The 19,084-nt window shown below is 40.0% G+C and overlaps 1 protein-coding gene across 1 annotated transcript in view; it reads right to left on the reverse strand.

Moving 5' to 3' along the window:
• ADCY2 (adenylate cyclase 2) overlaps positions 1-19,084 on the reverse strand; it is a 445,240-nt gene that overhangs the window by 111,939 nt on the left and 314,217 nt on the right. Inside the window, exons 8-12 of the mRNA XM_003932504.4 lie at positions 15,015-15,173; positions 14,065-14,197; positions 12,493-12,669; positions 8,672-8,715; positions 4,338-4,418 (exon numbers count right to left, since the gene is read on the reverse strand). Coding sequence (XP_003932553.2) covers positions 4,338-4,418; positions 8,672-8,715; positions 12,493-12,669; positions 14,065-14,197; positions 15,015-15,173 — 594 coding nt within the window. The remainder of the gene's footprint in view (positions 1-4,337; positions 4,419-8,671; positions 8,716-12,492; positions 12,670-14,064; positions 14,198-15,014; positions 15,174-19,084) is intronic.

A 19,084-nucleotide genomic window follows, 5' to 3' on the forward strand; every position in this document is an offset into this window, starting at 1 on the left:
CAGACTGGAGTGCAGTGGCATGGTCTCAGCTCACTGCAACCTCTGCCTTCTGGGTTCAAGCGATTCTCTTGCCTCAGCCTCCCAAGTAGCTGAGGTCACAGGCATGTGCCACCACACCTGGCTAATTTTGTATTTTTAGTAGAAACAGGGTTTCTTCATGTTGATCAGGCTGGTCTCGAACTCCTGACTTCAGGTGATCCACCCACCTTGGCCTGCCAAAGTGCTGGGATTACAGGCATGGGCCATGATGCTTGGCCAAAATTTATTTATCAAACCAATTTATTTGGTTTGATAAATAGGTAAAATTTGTGTCATGGGAGTTTGCTGTAGGTTTGTTTTATTAAGTCTGGTGTCCATGAATTACTTTTCCCGATCCTCCCCCTCCTCCCACCCTCGACCCTCCGACAGGCCCCACCGTGTGTCATTCCGTCTCCATGTCCATGTGATCTCATCTCTCATCCCACTTAAAAGAGACAACATGCAATATTTGGTTTTCTGTTCCTGTGTTTGCTAAGGGTAATGGCCTCAACCTCCATCCATGTTCTTGCAAAAGATATGATCTCATTCTTTTTTATGGCTACATAGTTCTTTGATTCAAGGGTATAAGCTTTAGGGAAATAAACATTTTTTTTGGTATTTCTTATTACTCTACCAGCTGCAGAACTATTATTCTGTTTCACAAGACTAGATGGAGAAATCAAAGATTGGTTAACGTGAAAAGGACCAGAAAATACAAATTAAGATAAATTTTAACTATACTCACTTTCAGAACTGTGTCTTTATCAAACTATGAATAATGTATGCTGGTAACTTAATAAAAACAGTATTTCCTTTACTGAGAAAAAATATAATTTAAAAATGCTCCTGGAAAATGTCAGCTTGGGAGTGAGAGTGAAATTTAGGAAGTGAAAATAAAATCAGTGCCTCCTTTACCGGTCAGGCCCGCATGTGCCCAGTCTACGTTTCCATGGCCTGTGACCTCAGGCTCAGGCTTGCTTGCCTTGAATTCCCAGAGCCTCTGCGGTGCTTCTTAGCCCCAGTGCTAGATCTGTGTTGGGGTCATGACTGAGTCCCCACCAGTGGACACCCTCGCCTCCCTTCCCACAGCATGCTGGGTCTGGCTTGGGTCTTCTCCCTTGCAGCAATGACAGATGGGCCTAATTCTCCTCACCTTGTCTTTAGAGTTAAAGATGACTATATTCCTCCTACACACTTAATCACCTCTGTGAATCCTCTGAGGTGGCTCCGCTCCAACCACTGATTTGGAACACAGGTATCTCAACATTACTTTTGCAATAAGATCAGTTGCATTTTGGGTGGATGGTATCACATGCTAAAATGTGAAGATTTTCCCATATAGAATCTAGCTTTTAAAAATATTACTTGCTGAATGCATCATGCTATAATTTTTCTCTCTCCAGTTATACTTCAGGTTATTTATCAGCAGTCTACTTGGGAATATTTTGACTTGTAGAAAACAGAAAGATTTATAAATGTGATTTGGATATTTGGAAGGGAATAAATTTGTGTGTGCTGATCAGGTCGACTATTACTTGCAGGGGATTGAAACTACAGAGAAAGAGAAGAGCCGTGGAGGGGAAAGGAGGGGAGAGAAGGGAGAGGGAATGTGTGTCTGCTTGATTTACGGCCTCCTGACTTTTTACGATCCCAGTAGTCTATGGCATGAAGAAAGCCAACTTCATCCTGGGGTATCACAATAAGTGATTCTCTATTTATTTATATGAAGGTTTTTGTTTTGTTTTATCAAGAGGTTAAGGAAAATAAAGGAAATTCTGAATACTCTGTTGACTAGAGGGGCATGGGTACACCCATATCTGCACCCGGAATTATTCAGGAATATGAGAAAGCAAGTCCTTGTCGCAAAGTAGATACCATGCGAGAAGACCGCTTTCTTATTTATTTATTTTTTTTTATTGTACTTTAAGTTCTGGGGTACATATGCAGATCTTGCAGGATCGTTGCATAGGTACACACATGCCATGGTGGTTATGAACTGCAAATTTGTGTCCCCCACCGAAGTCTATCTGTTGAAGCCTAACTCCTAGTGTGGCTGTATTTGAAGATGGATCCTCTAAGAATGAAATGAATGTTAAATGAGCTCTTAAGAGTAGGACTCTGATCCGAAGGACTACTTAGAAGTCCTGCTTAGAAGGACTCTTTGGAGTCCTTCTAAGACAAGACACCAGAGAGCTCCCCACCACCACGGCATGCACTCGGGGAAGGCTGAGCAGATGCTGACCTCAGTCATCTCTTAACAAACACGTGTTCAATCCATCAGTGAATGAATAAGCAAAAATCTGCATAGAAATCGCTGTTTTATGCCAATAGCAGGAATGAATGATACATCAAGCCTGGGGCCCCAGTTGAATCCTCAAATGAAAATTCAAAGATCAGAACTTCATATCAGAGAACAAGATGAGTTAATGAGGAAAGTATAACAATGTGTGACTGAGTTAATTAAAAATATATGCATAAGAGCTTCCATTTGAAAAATTTCCCTCTTATTTTTTGAGTATAGCACACTTTTTTCTATTTGACTTCTGAAACATGTTGGGAAAATTACAACATAAGCAGTTACACCAGCACCAAGCATTACTTTGGAATAAAACTGCATTAAAATGTAAGGTGTTAACTCAGCATGTATTTGAATACTAAATGATGCAAAGCAAACACTCAATCTAAAAGCAACTTTACCAACAATAAAGCAAAGCCAATGGTGGCACTCTCTGATGATTTGTTTGGTGAGTGGATACAAAAATAGTTTAAAAAGGTAGGTGTCCTGCATGAACACATGCTGAGGTTGACTTTAGGAATTAGTTTTTTAAATATTACTGTTATTATTATTATTATTTGCTAACTTTTGTCAAAGAACAAGATTGCCTCTTTCTTCTCATCTTGTGTCTTATTCTTGTAAGTCACAGAGTATCAGTTGCTATTTCCTCTGGTTAAATGAATGCATTCTTACACCTATATTTTATGAAACCAGGAGCCTTCCTAGGTTTTAGCTGCTGTTAGATTCCAGGAAGTTATTTATTTCTCAGTGTGTGATGGTTTGAGGCAGAGGTGAGGTTGTTTTTTGCACTGACCTTAGCAGCAGGCAAAGCAGAGCACTGGTCCAGGTCGGGGGCCTTGGGTACTCTTTGACAGGAAGGAGGCTTTGCCTACTTGTTGTACATGAAGGGTCTCTAGACAGGTAATAATTCAGCATTCCAGCACATCTGAATGGCAACTCTTGCCTGACCAAGATGCTTTATTGCTTAGATAATATGCACTTGCATTCAGACACAAAGGCACACATCCACCACATACACACTTAACACACTCATGCAATTCTTTCATAAGCCCTGTAAATATTCTATAATAAATATACAAGGAACAATCTAAAACAGGCATGCATTTCACAGAGCCATGTACTATTTGAGGTGCTGTAACTTAATTTTGGAGACAAAGAGCTCTAGGTGAAAATCATTTACACTTTTCAAGAGTCAGCTTTCATGATAAAAAATTGAATAGGTTTCCATAAGTATGGAAGCTTTTCTGTGAAGGCTTTATCATTTGGACCTCCCAATGTTTTCACTACAGTTCAACTCAACACACATGAATGGAGTGTCTGATGTGCACCAGGCACCATACTAAGCCATGTGCTTTCTGCTCTCCGTGGGTTCAGTTATGACACACACACTCAGGGAGACCACGAAGGCTGATGAACACAATGATTCTGTCCAGGTGGAGAAAGGCATCGTCGTCTTCAAATTGTTTCCCTGCCACAACTCTGGACCATTTAACACCGTAACAGCAATTCTTGGCTTCAGAGGCTGAATGACATTTTGTGCCCCCGAAATCAGTCTTACTCTCACTGCTCACCAATGTGAATTCTCTTCCAGGATTTAGAACACAGGTATCTCAACATTAGTTTTGTAGTAAGAACACATGCATTTTGGATGGATAGTACCACATGCTAAAATTTGAAGAGTTTACCCATATAGAATCTATCTTTTTAAAATATTAATTGTTGAACACATCATGCCGTAATGTTTCTCTCTCCAATTATACCTCAGGTTATTTATCAACAGTTGATTTGGTAATATTTTTTAGGAAGAGTTAAATATTTTTAAAAAGATGAAAGAAATACATTTAACAGAAGCTCTTTCAGGGACAACTGAAGTGAAATTAATGAATTGTCTCAGAAACTTGGCTTTGTCATGCTAACTACTGCAGAGCCTATGATAAAACACATTTGGAACCTATGACATTATTTTAAATAATAGGGTTTGAAATAAAAGACGAATGATAATTTAATATGAAAATGTACCCACTTTTGTGCGTTAATTCCATCAATTGCTTGAATCATCCTTTCATTCAATTCTTCTTCAAATCTCTTCTTTTGTGACTTGGTTCTACATGAAAATGGAAATATTATAGGTAAGAATATTATTAGTAAAACAAATACTAAGCCTATCTTTTAGAGCTACATAATATTTTCAATCCTTATGAGGTACAGATGATACTTTGTTGCATACATGGGTAATGATCAATCTGAGTATTTGGGGAATCCATCGTCCTGAGTATTTATCACTTCTATGTGTTAGGAACATTTCAAATTCTTTCTTCTGACTACTTTGAATTACACAGTACATTGTTGCTAACCACAGTCACCCTACTCTGCTATCAAACATTAGAACTTATTTATTTTATTCAACTAAAGGTGGGATGCCCTAACCAATGTTTCTTTACCTACCCATCTTCCATCCACACACTTTTCCTGGTGTCTGGTGTCTGTCATTCTACTCTCTACCTCCATGAGTTCAACTTCTTTGGCTCCCACATATGAGTGAGAACATGCCAAATCTGTCTTTCTGTGTCAGTAAGGCTCTTTTTCTGTGATGTCCAAAGCCCTGTCTAATTCCGACAATCAAGTAGAAAGAAATGATAGTCTATGAGCAGGCTTTTCTCTATTAACATCCAGCCTCTCTTTGGATTGAGTGAATAACTGAAGTTTCTGGGATAGTAAAAATGTTGCCTTATTCACCCACAGTGAAATTTACTAGGCATTTACAAAGCAACACTGAAAGACATATGCTTGGTGTTTGAGATAAAAGAAAACTTTCTCTCGTAAGAGATGCATTAGCTTTTGACTTGCTGCCTTTATAAACTTTATTTTATGATAGAATATATTCATTCTAGAAATTTCCCTGTAAAAATGTGGCTTGGTTGACAAAATAGTCATTCCTTTTTTGTGTTATTCTTGGTCATTTTTCAAGACTGTGCAGAACTACAGTCTTATTTTAGGTATACCAAAGCTTGATTGTATATATTTAAATGCTCCTCAGTTTTCAAAGCACTATTCACAGAAAACTCCACTTTTGTTTGTAGATCATCTCAGTTTTAGAAGCAAATAATCTTTAGCCATAATATAAGATGCTTTCTGAATAAATTGTGCCAAATAGTAAGAGCTTTTCAAGGTTATTTGACAATTTGCATGAGAATGATGTCAGGAGAAAACCAAAACAGTACCTATTCTTAGAAGTTAAACATCCACTGCAAAGATTAAAAGCACAGCCTGCTGACCTGAACAAGGCTATGCCTGTATCTTGGTTTAGGCATGAATTATGTTTGTTATGGTTGCTTAGTCTACAAATAAATAGAGCATCTAATCTGAAATTAAAAAAACACACTTTTCTGAGTTCAGAATTGCCTTTACATATAGATAAGAATAGCATTAAATATGCAATGTCACATTTATCTGTAATTAAATCTCACAGAATCATCATTAATGAGATGGATAAGTTTTCCAATTATATCATTCTGTGTTTCTGAATTTGTGCCTTCAGGTCCTGTCTTCTTCAGACAGGCTGAGAGCAGTCGTGGCTAAAAAAATAAAATGAATTGTATTAAGTGATCCGCCCACAGATATTGAGCCAACTGAATTAAGAGGTTTTGGTATCAAATTCCACGTTGTTTGAAAAAGGCAACTCAATTTTTATATTCCTTAAAAAAATTTAAAAAGCAAGGAAACTTTTACCCACCAACTAGTATGGCTTGAACATTCTTATTTATAGCTGAGACCTGTAGGACCTTAGACCCTTCATTTAACTTTCAACAATCCCATATCTAGACTTGAGTTTCTTGACTTCAATTAAATGGCGTTCTCTTCTGTAAAGTCTAAGAAGGAGCAGTGTAAGTACGTTAAGGCTTACAGGAAAATGTAATTCTTTGATAATTTTGTCCAGTGCTAACAAGGTATTGCCTTTGTTAATCTGCTTTAGGATTTGCTTAGACGATGCCTGCAGAGAGCTCAGTGCTATAATGTGACACACGTAGTAGCTGATAAGTGCATGCTTTGTGCATTATTTGAATCCACTAATTATCTGGACAATAATTCTTGACATACAGACACTTTTCTTGTCTCTGCAGTTTTGCACCCTCTGCTAAAATGGGAGGGATGATGAGGCCCCTGGGGCTGATGACCTCCCCACCAGGAGTCTTGATTCGCCTCCAGGACTCTCTCCCTCTGACTTCCAGCATCTCTCATCTCCCCGTCCTAGCACCTTTCCCTGGCCTCCACCACTGGCCTTCTCATTGCTCTAGGACCCCAGTCCCTGTGTCCAACGCATCTCCATTCTGTCTCCCCGGCTCCTTCCCCAGATTCATGCTACCACATTTCCCTGGGCTGTTAGGTCCATGCAGGCACAGGAGGGGACACATGCCTAGAGTGTGTGGGCCAGGCAGGAGGCTCAGACAGGTATCATAAGGCAGTCTGTGTTACAAAGCCTGGAAGTGCCCAGGCAGCCTGGAGTAAGTCTGACTCAGAACTGCAGTTCTCTTCAGAGGGGCTTGAGGCCACCAATGATCAACAACTGCAGAGACAAATGGAATAAATATGGAAGAGGCCCTTTAAAGCAGGCAAGCCTGATGAGCAGTTAGGAATACCTGCTCTGGAGTTACAGAGCCTGGGCACAAATGCTGGCTTCATCTCCACCAGCCGTGTGACTCTGGTATTCTCCTAATCATCTGTGCCTCAGTTTCTTCCCTTTTAAAATGATAATGGCAACATAGTCTACCTTGCAGTAATGCTATAGAGACCAAATTAGAGTTTCTATAGCCCAGCACAAATAAAAACAACAGCTTCTTATCATTGTCTTCCAGACAGCACTCATCACAGATGACATTGCCCAACGCAATACTGGGGTTCCATGACACTACTTTTCCCATTGTAACTTCAATAAATAGACCCTTAAAGCAGAATTTCTGGGAGGGAGAGGCAGATAACAGAAGAGACAGTGAATAGAAAGTGAAAGGAATTCCATGAAATTTCTGTGGTCAGTTGCTCATAGATGTGCTAGCATGTTATTGGCTATAGGCATTGTGCTTTTTCTGGGTATCCTATGGGCTCTCCTATATAAGTTCTCTTTATTACAGCATATGCCACTTAAATATAATTCTTCAAAAGCTCAAGAACCAGATTATCTTCATAACATAAAGACTGTGAATATTATATCTCAATGTTAAAATGTCAAATTTTGCACAGAGTCTGAATTAGAGCTCATCCCAACAGCCACTTAGAAGGATACCGGGCTAATGTGCATGGTTGCCTTGTTTCAGCAGGTGACAACCTGTTTCATTTTTCCTTGGATACAATTCATTTCCTACAGAAAATAGTTCAGAGCTCATATTTTTCCTTAGCTTCCATAAAACTATCAATAGGTCCAATAAATTGACCTCTTTGTGGAGAAAGGAAGGCTGGCTTAGCATTTGGGACTATGTCTTACATTGGTTATCTGAATGTCCTCATACTGATTTGATTACCTCCCACACCAATATTAAAGTAAAATTCTGAGCCCGAAAGACTGAAGAACATGGGGAAAAAAGGGGGTTAGTGTAGGGGATTTTACAGCGGCCGGTGACAGGGCATGTGGAGACATTTGTGAGAAGCTTTTTTCTTTTTTTTTGAGCAGAGTGGGTAGCCCTTTATTTCAATAGAGATACACTGGAATTACCTTGCATTTATCTTTAGAATTCAACAGAAAAGTATAATTTCTTTGTTTTCTTTTCTCTTGAGACACAGTTTTACTCTGTCGCCCAGGCTAGGGTGCAGTGGCACGATCTTGGCTCACTGCAAACTCTGCCTCCTGTGTTCAAGAGGTTCTCATACCTCAGTATCCCTAGTAGCTGGGATTACAGGCACATGCCATCACACCTGGCTAATTGTTTGTGTTTTTAGTAGAGACAGGGTTTTGCCATGTTGGCTAGGGTGGTCTTGAACTCCTGACCTCAAGTGATCCACCCACCTCAGTCTCCCAACGTGCTGGGATTACAGGCAGAAAAGTATAATTTTAAGCAACATACTCATTTTTAAGACAATTCAGTTTTTCACCACACATTAAGATTAACAAGAGCCACCTTAGGCAGAGAGTTTAACATTCTAAAATGAGTACCAGGTGGTTTTCCTTCTCCCGCTCTTAATTCTCACAATAAGACCCCAATGATTCTATTTTTAGAAGCTGAAAGCAATTTAATAGGGCTTTTCACAGGGAGTTGCACTTTCAGAAGAAGTAGCCTTTGAAATTACCATAATTGATGATAATTACTCTCAGAAGTGAATAAAGAGCAATAAGCTTTTAAAAATCAGATAGTCAAAGGGATACCATACCTTAAGGTGCGATTTTGAAAATTATGCTGACCCATCGGTACATCCTATATTGAGAAAAAAAGGGTTATTAATTGTCAAAAACATGTTTCAAGAAGAATGTTGCAGTGCTAATGAGGTAGAACATATTTCCTCTTTTTATCATAAACAGTAACATTTAGCTAACAAATAATTCATTACCCATGTGGAGAAAAAAAGCTTAATCCTAAATATGAATCAAGGTGTAAACTCAGTTCATCTCTGGAATGTTGGTATAGTCTCTAAACTCTGGATGCTGGATGCATCAGGATTGCTGTCTGGAGTTTTAAGATTTACAGTCTGCTATTATCAGATCTGATTTCGAACAATGGCCTGCTGGGGACTGGTCTCAGAGTTACCATCAGTAACTTAAAACCATGTGAAAATGGACTTTGGTATCAGACAAATATTAGAAAATGCTTTAGAAAGAACAAAAATATAAAATCTATAGTCATCCCCATCACTGAATTGGCCTGTTAAGAAGTAATACCATTGGGTAAGTATGTGAAATCACAAACCGTCAGACAAAAAGAAGAAATCGGCAAAGGGGCGCCGGTAGTTCCCGAAAGAGAAATGGAAGAGAGACAGTCAGAATTTATCAGTGGAAAGCCCACGGTCAGATATTCAGTAATAGGTTTTCAAGGAAAGATCCGCCTTTACACATTTATGGTGGGAATGAAAATAAAAGTTGGAACGAAACTGTTCCAGAGAAACTTTTGTTTGCTGCTTTAATTTCCAAGGTTATATTAGGATATGGATTTAGCCTATGGAAAGGAAAGATTTTTTTGATAAAGTAATTGAGCTCCAAGTTTCATTCCATACAGTAATGTATTATTCAAGAGCTCTATCAATGTTGAATTAGGAGTGAATGGAGTTCTGCATAGGGGATTGGATAAAGCAATCACTTTCAGCAATGTCAGCTGTTTGGCTCTGGAATTTATAAGTGAAAACTCCAATGGGGTCTTTCTGAAAGTGAGTGAGACACATGGTTAAGTCAACGTGGTTTGGGCTTAATGCATCACCAAAGCCTTGGGGCTTCCTTAAAATATGCTATACTACTGCTAAGGCAATCCAAGCCTGGCTTTGAACCTGCAACAGGTGGGACCAGGTGGTTAAGAAAATAGAGTTTGCTCAAGAGGTCCTTTGATTTTTATAAACAACTTCCTGAAGTTGAGGCATTCCATGGTTCTAGCCATATCTTGAAGAAGGCATCTTTATCAACACATAACACCAGGTTAAAGTCAGACTGAAACCATTCCTGGGTCTCTGGCTCAGGTAATAAAAGAGACAGTCACCCTTATGTTTAGGACGGTAAAGGCTGATAAGAAATCAACAACAACAACATACCTGGAAAAGTAGGCCTTTTCCCCCACAGAAACACATGAAAAACAGCACAGGAAATCATATTCAAGTATTTATATATGATTCTTATTTCTTAGAAACCAACCAATCAACCAATAAATTGCTGATGTACAATAAATCTCAACAGGAAATGAAGTTATCAGAAATAGTACTAACAGCAAGACTGAGGCTAACTTATCCAAATTAGTGTTTTTCATGCGTGACAGGAGCATAGGCTTTCACTGGTTGGATACCGAAGCTCTAGGATGCAGTTTCTCTAACAGATCTAAATGCTGAAAGGCCCCAGCTGCCCCAGGCCTCCCTCCTTGAATTGTTCTCTTCTTGATGATTTTATCCAGTGCCACTGCTTCAAATATCATCTACAATCTGATGATGTTCACAGGCATGCCTCCATCTTGGACCTGTCCCATGAGTTTTGGATGTGCAGAGCCAGCCATCTACATCCTAGCAGCACTTAACTATGGATTAGAAGATGTCCAGCAGAAAAGCATTAATTTTCCATCTGAAATAACCTGATGTTCCCCTTGTATTTGTCAGCTCAATCAATGGCATCATAATTGTTTCAGTTATGGGACCAAAAAGTCTGGATGCATCTCTGTTCCTAATGTTCATGTATATCCAACCTATTGCCAAGTCTTATTGGCTCTACTTTTATGTTAGCCCCTGTGTTTGCTTCTCATTGCTTCCATGGCTAACCTCTTAGCATAAGAGGGTATCATTCTTACCAGGGACCCCTGCACTCTTGCTACATTTTCCCAAAGTCTAAATAATATCATGACCATCCCTCGCTTAAGATTTTCCACGACTTCTAATTGCACACAGAATGCAATACAAGCTTTTACCGTGGTGCATCTCACCCCATAACCTCCCTCTGCTTATTGTTCATGATGCTTCAGATACAGAAGCTTACTCTGTATCCAGGGGACACCAAATTCACTTTCATCTTTGGGTCACTGCCTTTGTTCTTCAGCTACCTTCTCTTCCCAACCACTCCTCTCTCTCTGAGACCCTCTCAGCTGACCTGTCAGAGTGGGCCATGCGATTTACTCTGGATGCCATCACTTAATTTTTCTTTATGGCCCTCATCAGCACCTCACGTGATCTCATTCATTTATTTGTTTTTCCTTTTTTTGAGACAAAGTCTTCCTCTGTCTCTCACGCTGGAGTGCAATGGTGCAATCTTGACTCATTGCAATTATCCATCTCCCAGGTTTAAACAATTCTCCTGCCTCAGCCTCCCAAGTAGATGGGATTACAGGTACCCGCCACCATGCCTGGCTAATTTTTGTATGTCAGTAGAGATGAGGTTTTGCCATGTTAGCCAGGCTGGTCTTGAACTCCTGATCTCAGGTGATCCACTCCTCTTGGCCTCCCAGAGTGCTAGGATTACAGGCTTGAGCCACCACGCCCGGCCTCATTTATTTGTTTTTTCTGTCTATCATCTTTCTCTTGCTATTAAAATGCAAACACTAGGACTTGTGCTCTCTTACTGATTATCTGACAGGTCATGGTCTTCTGTCTGACAGTCACATTTATTTTTTAATTGGAAAAAGATGAAGAGAAGTTGGGAGAAGAAATACAACTAAGCCAAAACACGAATGCTGAACGCTGGCCTGTTGGGTGTGTGAGTGTCACTTGGAGACCTTGGAACATCTGGGGACCCAGGGCGACTGGAAAACTCCACTTTCACCTGACAACTGGCACGTTCCTTCTCATTAGACAATAAGAATTACATAATATTACATTTTTAAAAACCGTAACTGCATCCTTAGCACAGTTAATAGCATTATACATGAAATTTAACCTCCAGATAGTTTTAAAACCTAACAATCCTATGGGGATCATCCTAAGTACTCGGTTATATTTACTCTTCCCTCCTCCTATGGGCCTTTCTATTTTCCATCTCTATTTCAGCCATCTTATTGCAGATGTCCCTGGTGTAAGGAGTTCAGTGCTTTCTCATATGCTGGAAGTGGAGGGAAACACAGAATTATAACACAGTGTCCACTGCACTGCTGCCAACACAGACGGGATATCTGGGCAATGCAGCAATGGGCTTGATGATACCCACTCAAACTCCAAGGGCATCATGCCTTTGTCTTTTTATTAAAAACCTCAAGGCTTTCCGCTTCATGATAGAATTTATTTTTTAAAACCTCAATTAAAAAATAGCTATATTTAATCACTACTATCAGTTGTAAATAACACTGTCTTGGGTTATGAAGCTATAGTGCAAAATCACACTAGGTTGGAACCCTCAGCAGCATGGGCATGGAGCTCGCTCATACCCTGATGGTTGTTCATAAGGGCCTCTCTGAGAAGAAGGAGGTGGTAAGCTTGTCTCTTGCAGACAGGAGTTATTTTGGCAGGAGATGCCCAGCCTTCGGTTTTGGGAAGTTAGCTTTCCCCCAGCGCTCAGGCGTTGGAGGCAGGGGAGGGCATACCGTGGTGCTGATCTTGCCATTCTCTGTGGTCATGCTGTCCCTGTGATGTAGGTGTGCGAAGGGCTTGGCTGCCCCCCAGGACTCCAAGTACCGGGTCATGCGGACCGAGGCCCTCATTTTGGCTCCGTCGAGGGTGTGGCGAGGTCTGAAGAGATGCTGGGGGCTCCGTCGTTCCCCCTTGGGGTGAGAAACAAAGCATCACACCTGGCACAGCACAGGGACATACACAATCCTTTCTGCATCAGCCTCATTGGACTAGGGTCATTCCTCCCAACGTCCCCCCATTTGCCCTCTGTGGTTTCTGTCCTCATTCCTTCAGTGTTACTGGGGAACACACTATTTGATTTGAGAGATTTTTGTTTTTTCAGCTAGCAAAACACACATGTCATTGAGACTTAGAAAAAATAATGACATGTTAACGGGCATGTTTTATTAAGTAAATTCGTAAAGCAGAATGTGCCGATCTGTTTAGCTTGTTTTTGATGGTTATGTTTTTTTAGAGTGATAGGTGTAGGGGATTTGGGGCTGTTTCTAATGCTAAATAGCCCCAAACATCGTATTTGGGTGTTCTTTACCTCAACATAATGTTCTCTGTACATGTATTTTTTTGAACTCCCCTGCCCTCAGCCATCATCTCCCAGTCCCTGCTGTTTGCCACACATCTGCCACTAGATTGATTGCCAAGCTAGCTGAAAGTTTGTCTCCAAAGGTGAAAGTGGGGCTTCCCGGATGCTACCATGAGTAAATGTCCATAAAGTTGATCTTGTTGATTTTATGATATTGGTTTTCACGGTTCAAAGGTCTTTCTTGCTGATATTTGCACCATTTACCAGCTGTGTAATTTGGGAAGAGTTACAGAACTCCTCAAAGCTTCAGATTCTTAATCTGTAAATACTGTTAATGCCCATTTGGCAGGAATTTGAGGAGGGTTAAAAGGAATGAGAACTCTAATCCCCCTGATCTGGCCTAAATGTGGTGTGAATGAAATAAGAGAGAGTTCCTCACTGTTTGTATTGGGTGGATCATCTTCCAGGCAGCAAATGTTTTTATGTTGCGGAAGGTAAGCATGCATGTACATACATGCAATCTTGCAAGCATGCCTATGTAGTATTTATTTGTTAATCTTTCAAATATTTCTTTTCTCCTTTTTTCCTATATGTTCATTCAATTTTACTTAATTAGATTTTTTACCTTCTAAAGCCCTAGGTAAATGATTTTCTCTTTATTTAATTTCCCAACTGACAGGTATCAACAGCTGTGCCCACTGACAGGCTTCCAGATGCAGCATCTGCCAAGGGGTACGCTGACTAACAGACACGATGGCTGAACTAGCAGCCTGTGTCACACCCTCATTCTACAGACAAGCAATGCATTTCAACTGTTCACTGAATAAGTATTTGAATTCATGATTACAAAACATCTTCTGTAATTAAACCTCCATATGCATTTAAAATCATTTGGGGGGCAAAGAGTAGCAAAGAATAGTATTGGTTATTAACTAAAATCATGTATGAATATAAGCAATTTGCTCCTCCTCCCTTTTCATCATAGACCCTTGACAATGATACTGACCTTGGGGTTGATTACGAAGTAGGTTTTCACCAGGTGCTGTTTTAAATATGGGTCCCTAATGTCACCGTCTCCCTCCTCCACTTTATAAGCGCCATTCAAGTGCTCCAGGGTGACGGAAGAAATGTGAACACGTCTGAAATTGCATTTTAAAACCACAGTCAAGACATAAAAGGATAAATGTGAAGAAAAATGTTCTACTTGTTTGTGATTTCTGAAATAGTGTATCCACTAAATGAATGAAAGTCTACATGTTCTTGCGAGCACTGACCACAATTAAAGTTCACATTCTGTTGACCACTGCTTTGGAAAGATGCTTTTAGAGGTCATGAGCTACTAATTTTGGAGTTTCTCTTCACTCACAGAAGCCTGCATGGTGGATGTGATGAATTACAGCAAATGCAACTTGATAACCTTGAATTTTTGTGAGAATATCTTTTGAAATGTATGTCAAGGGCATTTTAGGAAACAAGCTCATCTGTATAGTAGTGTAGATTTTCTCAGTGCTTGCTCTCATGCTTCTTTCAACCATAGCCCTGGATAAGGATTCTCTTGACTGAAATATGTTATTCTGCCCAGAGAAGGATTATGTCCTTACTAATTTTAATATACTGGTTTTAGAGGTCAACAGCTTTAGACAGATGCCATATCTGGACTTTATTGTAAAACATCTTTAAATCAGGTCTCTATTCATAAATTTGCAAATAAGTAAAAGTGTGTATTTTACCATCTAATATTCATAGTCTTTGAACCATGGACAAGAGGGGTCACAGTGTAGGGACTTGAGAGTTCATGTTTATCCGCTTAACATGAGGGGCCATTGGGTGTGAGTAACATGATACCAACAGAGGCAATGAAGTCATCAAAAACTGAGCACTCCATCGTTAGCCCGATGACCTGTCATTCCTAACCATGCTGCCTGTCTGAAGAACGAAATCAACACTGGGTCTTACCCAGGGACCCCTCCGGCTTCCATGTGGTTGGCCAAGGTCACGTCATGGGACCACACATCGTACTGCCACTTCTGCAGACCAATCACGCCACACAGGACATTCCCAGAATGCACACCCACACGCATGTTGATATCAACTCCGGTAGCATCCCTCACTTTCCTAAAGAGGAGGGAAGTGAGATCATGATCAAGTAACATCCACTGCTTCCTTTAACTCTTGGTCAATTTTTCCAGCCTTTTAGTATTTGGAATTTCTCAGACTGTTGGAAATAACCATGAACCCTCCGGTGACAGGAGATCACTTCTCTGAGAGAAAGGGCTTTTCCTTCCACTCACTCCAGATTAGACCTATGTTCTTGCTGTTGAAGCCAGATCAAGCCAGACTAGAGTGATGACAAAACATTTTACTTTTGCAAAGAATATGGATCAAGCACCTACAATGTACTGGCACGTTTGCATTTCCATATTAGAATCACGTGACATTGCCTTGTAAGAAACAGTCTTAAGCACCATTTGTAAAGTTAGCACTTAGCACAATGTACATCTCCAATGAATAGCTTCTGCTAATAAGTGAAAAATATAGCTCATTTGTGAGCTTAATAATGACTTTGGCCTAAATGAGAATTTTTAGAAAAATAATCATGTCATTAAGCCTTTTTCAGTTGTGCACATTCTTTAACGAAAAGAGAAAAAAAAACTTTTTAGGACCCTATCACCAACTCATTAACAGAGAAAAGGGATAAACTTCAACGAAGAAACAAATGGAAAGGCTTGACAATGCTTGTTTACTCTTGCTATCTGAATACATTAAGGTAGTATTGCAAAAGAAGTATACAGGAAGATGTTCCTAGTTACATCAAGATAATTACTCTAAGAGGCAATGTGGAGGGCAGCAATGTTGCCGACTGCAGTACAATAAAAGGAAGACACTATCACTTATGAATTGTAGTGAAATGAGTCATCACCTTCTCAAAATGGCATAGGCATGTATGTCATGCTTAAATGATATAATGATACAATTTCAGCATGCTAAAAATGGTAAAAAGAAATGGACCCACAATGTAAAAATAAATCGCATTCTGGTATTTTCAGGACATGGTTCATGGGTATGCGTGTTCATTGTGTACGTCTGTATGTACTTCTCTGTCATCACTGTACCCTCTCCTCCTGAGTATGCATTCAGTTAATATAATCAGTTGCTTGCTTCTTTCAAAGTGCTTTGAAGGTCTTGAACTCACGTGTGAGCATCCCAATTGCATGTTCTCCATCACATATTCTCTTATTTGCTCTGTACCCCCTGAGAATATGTTTTAGAGACATTGGAGTAAAGCTGTCTGGGTAAGGAGTAGGCTTAGCCATCCTATGAATAATACACTTTAGTCTAGTTCTTTATTCTAAATCTGGATTACCAGTATTGCATATTTAAACCAAGTCTGTGAATACCTGCTTTTATTGGCTACAGAGTAGCAAGTTTTCATGTACCATCTTCATACCACAGTAGGAAGTAAAAATAGCTTAGAAAACCCTGTCAGGTGTTTTGTGCAGCTGACAGAGGTAAGGTTATATCATCTCAAAAAGAAAGACACACCTGTGAGTTATCCTAAAAATAAATTGTTTGGAAAGTACAATGTACCACACTTGTCAATTTGTAGAAGTCTACTATTTGATAAACAGTCAAAATTCAAGATGTGTTTGACCCTTAGTTCTTTTTACTCTCTGAGTATGCCAATTTTATTAGCCTATCTACCTTGTTTATCTTTTTCTTCACCTTTTAACAGGTATGACATAGGAAAGTCAATTTTTTTAGAATTCATAGATCAGTCTAATCTACTCTTATTCATCATGGAATATGTAAATATATTGAAATCTGTTTTTCAGGAGAGAAATATGGGTTGGAGGGAAGGAAAAGTGGTTCTACTTACGTTACAAAATCCTCATCAGAGAACGTCTGAGGTTCTCAGGTATGGAAAATATTTTTTAGTTGATTGAGAATGCAGGTTTAACAGAAAAGATAAAGAAGGGGCATAATGATTGCCGGTTTTCCATACTGGATCTTCTTCTCTCAACTGTTAATGTACTCAGAGCTGACGAAGGACCACCTCTGTGTATAGACTCGTAGTTTTAAACCTTGCATTGGTAACAAAGTGATCGACTTTAATCCAGGTAGAATTCAAGATGGCTATACTTCAGTTGTATGATAAAATCAATGGTTCACATGACTGTGGCATCTAAAAATGTTTTTAGAGCATCTCTCTGCCACTAAATTGTTGACCCGAATTTTGGAAAAAAAAAGTTGGTGTTGATATGTATATGTGTGTGTTTATATACATATTTATAAATAAGTGTGTGTAACGAGTTTCATAGTCTTCCCCTACGCATATGTATTCCACACACAAATGGCTGAGTTATTGTCATAAAATAGTTTGCAATAAAAAAATTGCATTCTGAAAAAAGAATTTAGAAAGATATTTTGCTTCCCGTTTCCTTTCTTTTTTTTTTCTCTCTCTCTCTTCCCTTCTTGTTTTTGCAAAAATAAAAAACCCAGCTACCCATTTGGCTCTATGCAAATCATCCAAACCTTTTCTTCCTGCCCCATAAAATGAGCTGGAGCATCAAAAGGACAAGGAGATCCATCCCCAACCCTCTGCCCTGCATCTGCAGGCGGTAGCTGTGTGAGCGCCAGGACGTCCTCACCTCTGGACTTTGCTTATAACTCCTCTTCCTGTTCCCCACGCCCCCAAGCCTCCCTTTGGTGTCAAGTGGTCAGCTGGCATTGTCCTTCTGGCTCAGGCACAGTGCCATAGGAAAGGATGTTTTGTCCCCTCTAGGCTGGCCCAGGCAGCCCCACTGCCTTTGTCCTCTAACTGCCCTGAGGACAATTAGCACTCCCTTTCTGTCTCCATCTCTGCCCTCAGCAGAAATTTAGCTTGGGTGGACACAACCTCCTCTAAATGGGTTGTTTACCTCTCAAAGGGTTCAAGGCCCAATGCGACAGCACCACTTCATACAAGTTTATTAATGGACCAAGGTCATTTTTGAAAAATGTACTGTGCCTCTGTCTTTGGGCAATGATGATCCTAAAAAATTTGTTAGAGACCCATAATTGTCCTTAACATTTTATGTTGTTGAGAGGACATTTCCAACCATGTGGCATTTCTGTTTGCCAAAATAGGCCAGCAGAGAGCCAAGAAAGGCTAAAAAGGGAGGAGAAAGGAGTCTCAGATTGGCCAATAGACAGAATTGACTCTAAAACATTAAAATCATCTCCACATTGTCTTTTTTTTAAAAAATGAGTTGACCATGATTTCAAATGAATTGACCGGCCACATGTTTTGTTGCATGTATATGCAATTCACATGATCTATAGAAAAATGCTGAAGTCATTGTTTAAAGCTTGCAACAGTTGTAGGTAAACATTACAGTTTAAGAGAAGCCTTAATCCATTTTAAAATCAAGGTCCTGAATGTTACTTGATTAAAAATAATTTACATGTTCACGATAGAAAACAGAAATGCTTCTAAGCATTGGAAATGTTCCAAAGCTGCGGCTGAAGTGCCTCTGCAGCGCTGCCTGGGCCAGCAGAGAATGGGGTGCTGCTACGCGTGCGGTGTGAACACAGGGAAGAGCGGGCGGCTGTCTGGGGCTCATGCTGCTGGTTCCCATGAACCGAGACCATCTGGCAAAAACCCAAGTGCCAGGTGTGCACGTTGCCCTCACTAGCTTAAAACACTAAAATTCCTGTCTGATACCCATCCCACCTCGTGGCTCAGTAAATGTGAATGCAAACGCGTCCTTGCATGGGAGAGAGGATGAACGTAGACAACTCCTGAAACTGCTGAGATGCCCTCTCTGTTGCTGCCTTTTGTGGGAGTATCACAAAATAAACTTTTTTTTTTTTTTTTTTTTTTTTTGAGACAGAATCTTGCTCTACTGCCTAGTTTGGAGTGCAGTGGTATAATCTCAGCTCACTGCAACCTCCACCTCCTGGGTTCAAGCGAGCATCCTGCCTCAGCCTCCCGCATAGCTAAAATTATAGGTGTGTGCCACCATGCACAGCTAAGTTTTGTATTT

The sequence above is a fragment of the Saimiri boliviensis genome, chromosome 1 (assembly GCF_048565385.1).
Source record: "Saimiri boliviensis isolate mSaiBol1 chromosome 1, mSaiBol1.pri, whole genome shotgun sequence".
Classification (NCBI taxonomy): Eukaryota; Metazoa; Chordata; class Mammalia; order Primates; family Cebidae; genus Saimiri; species Saimiri boliviensis.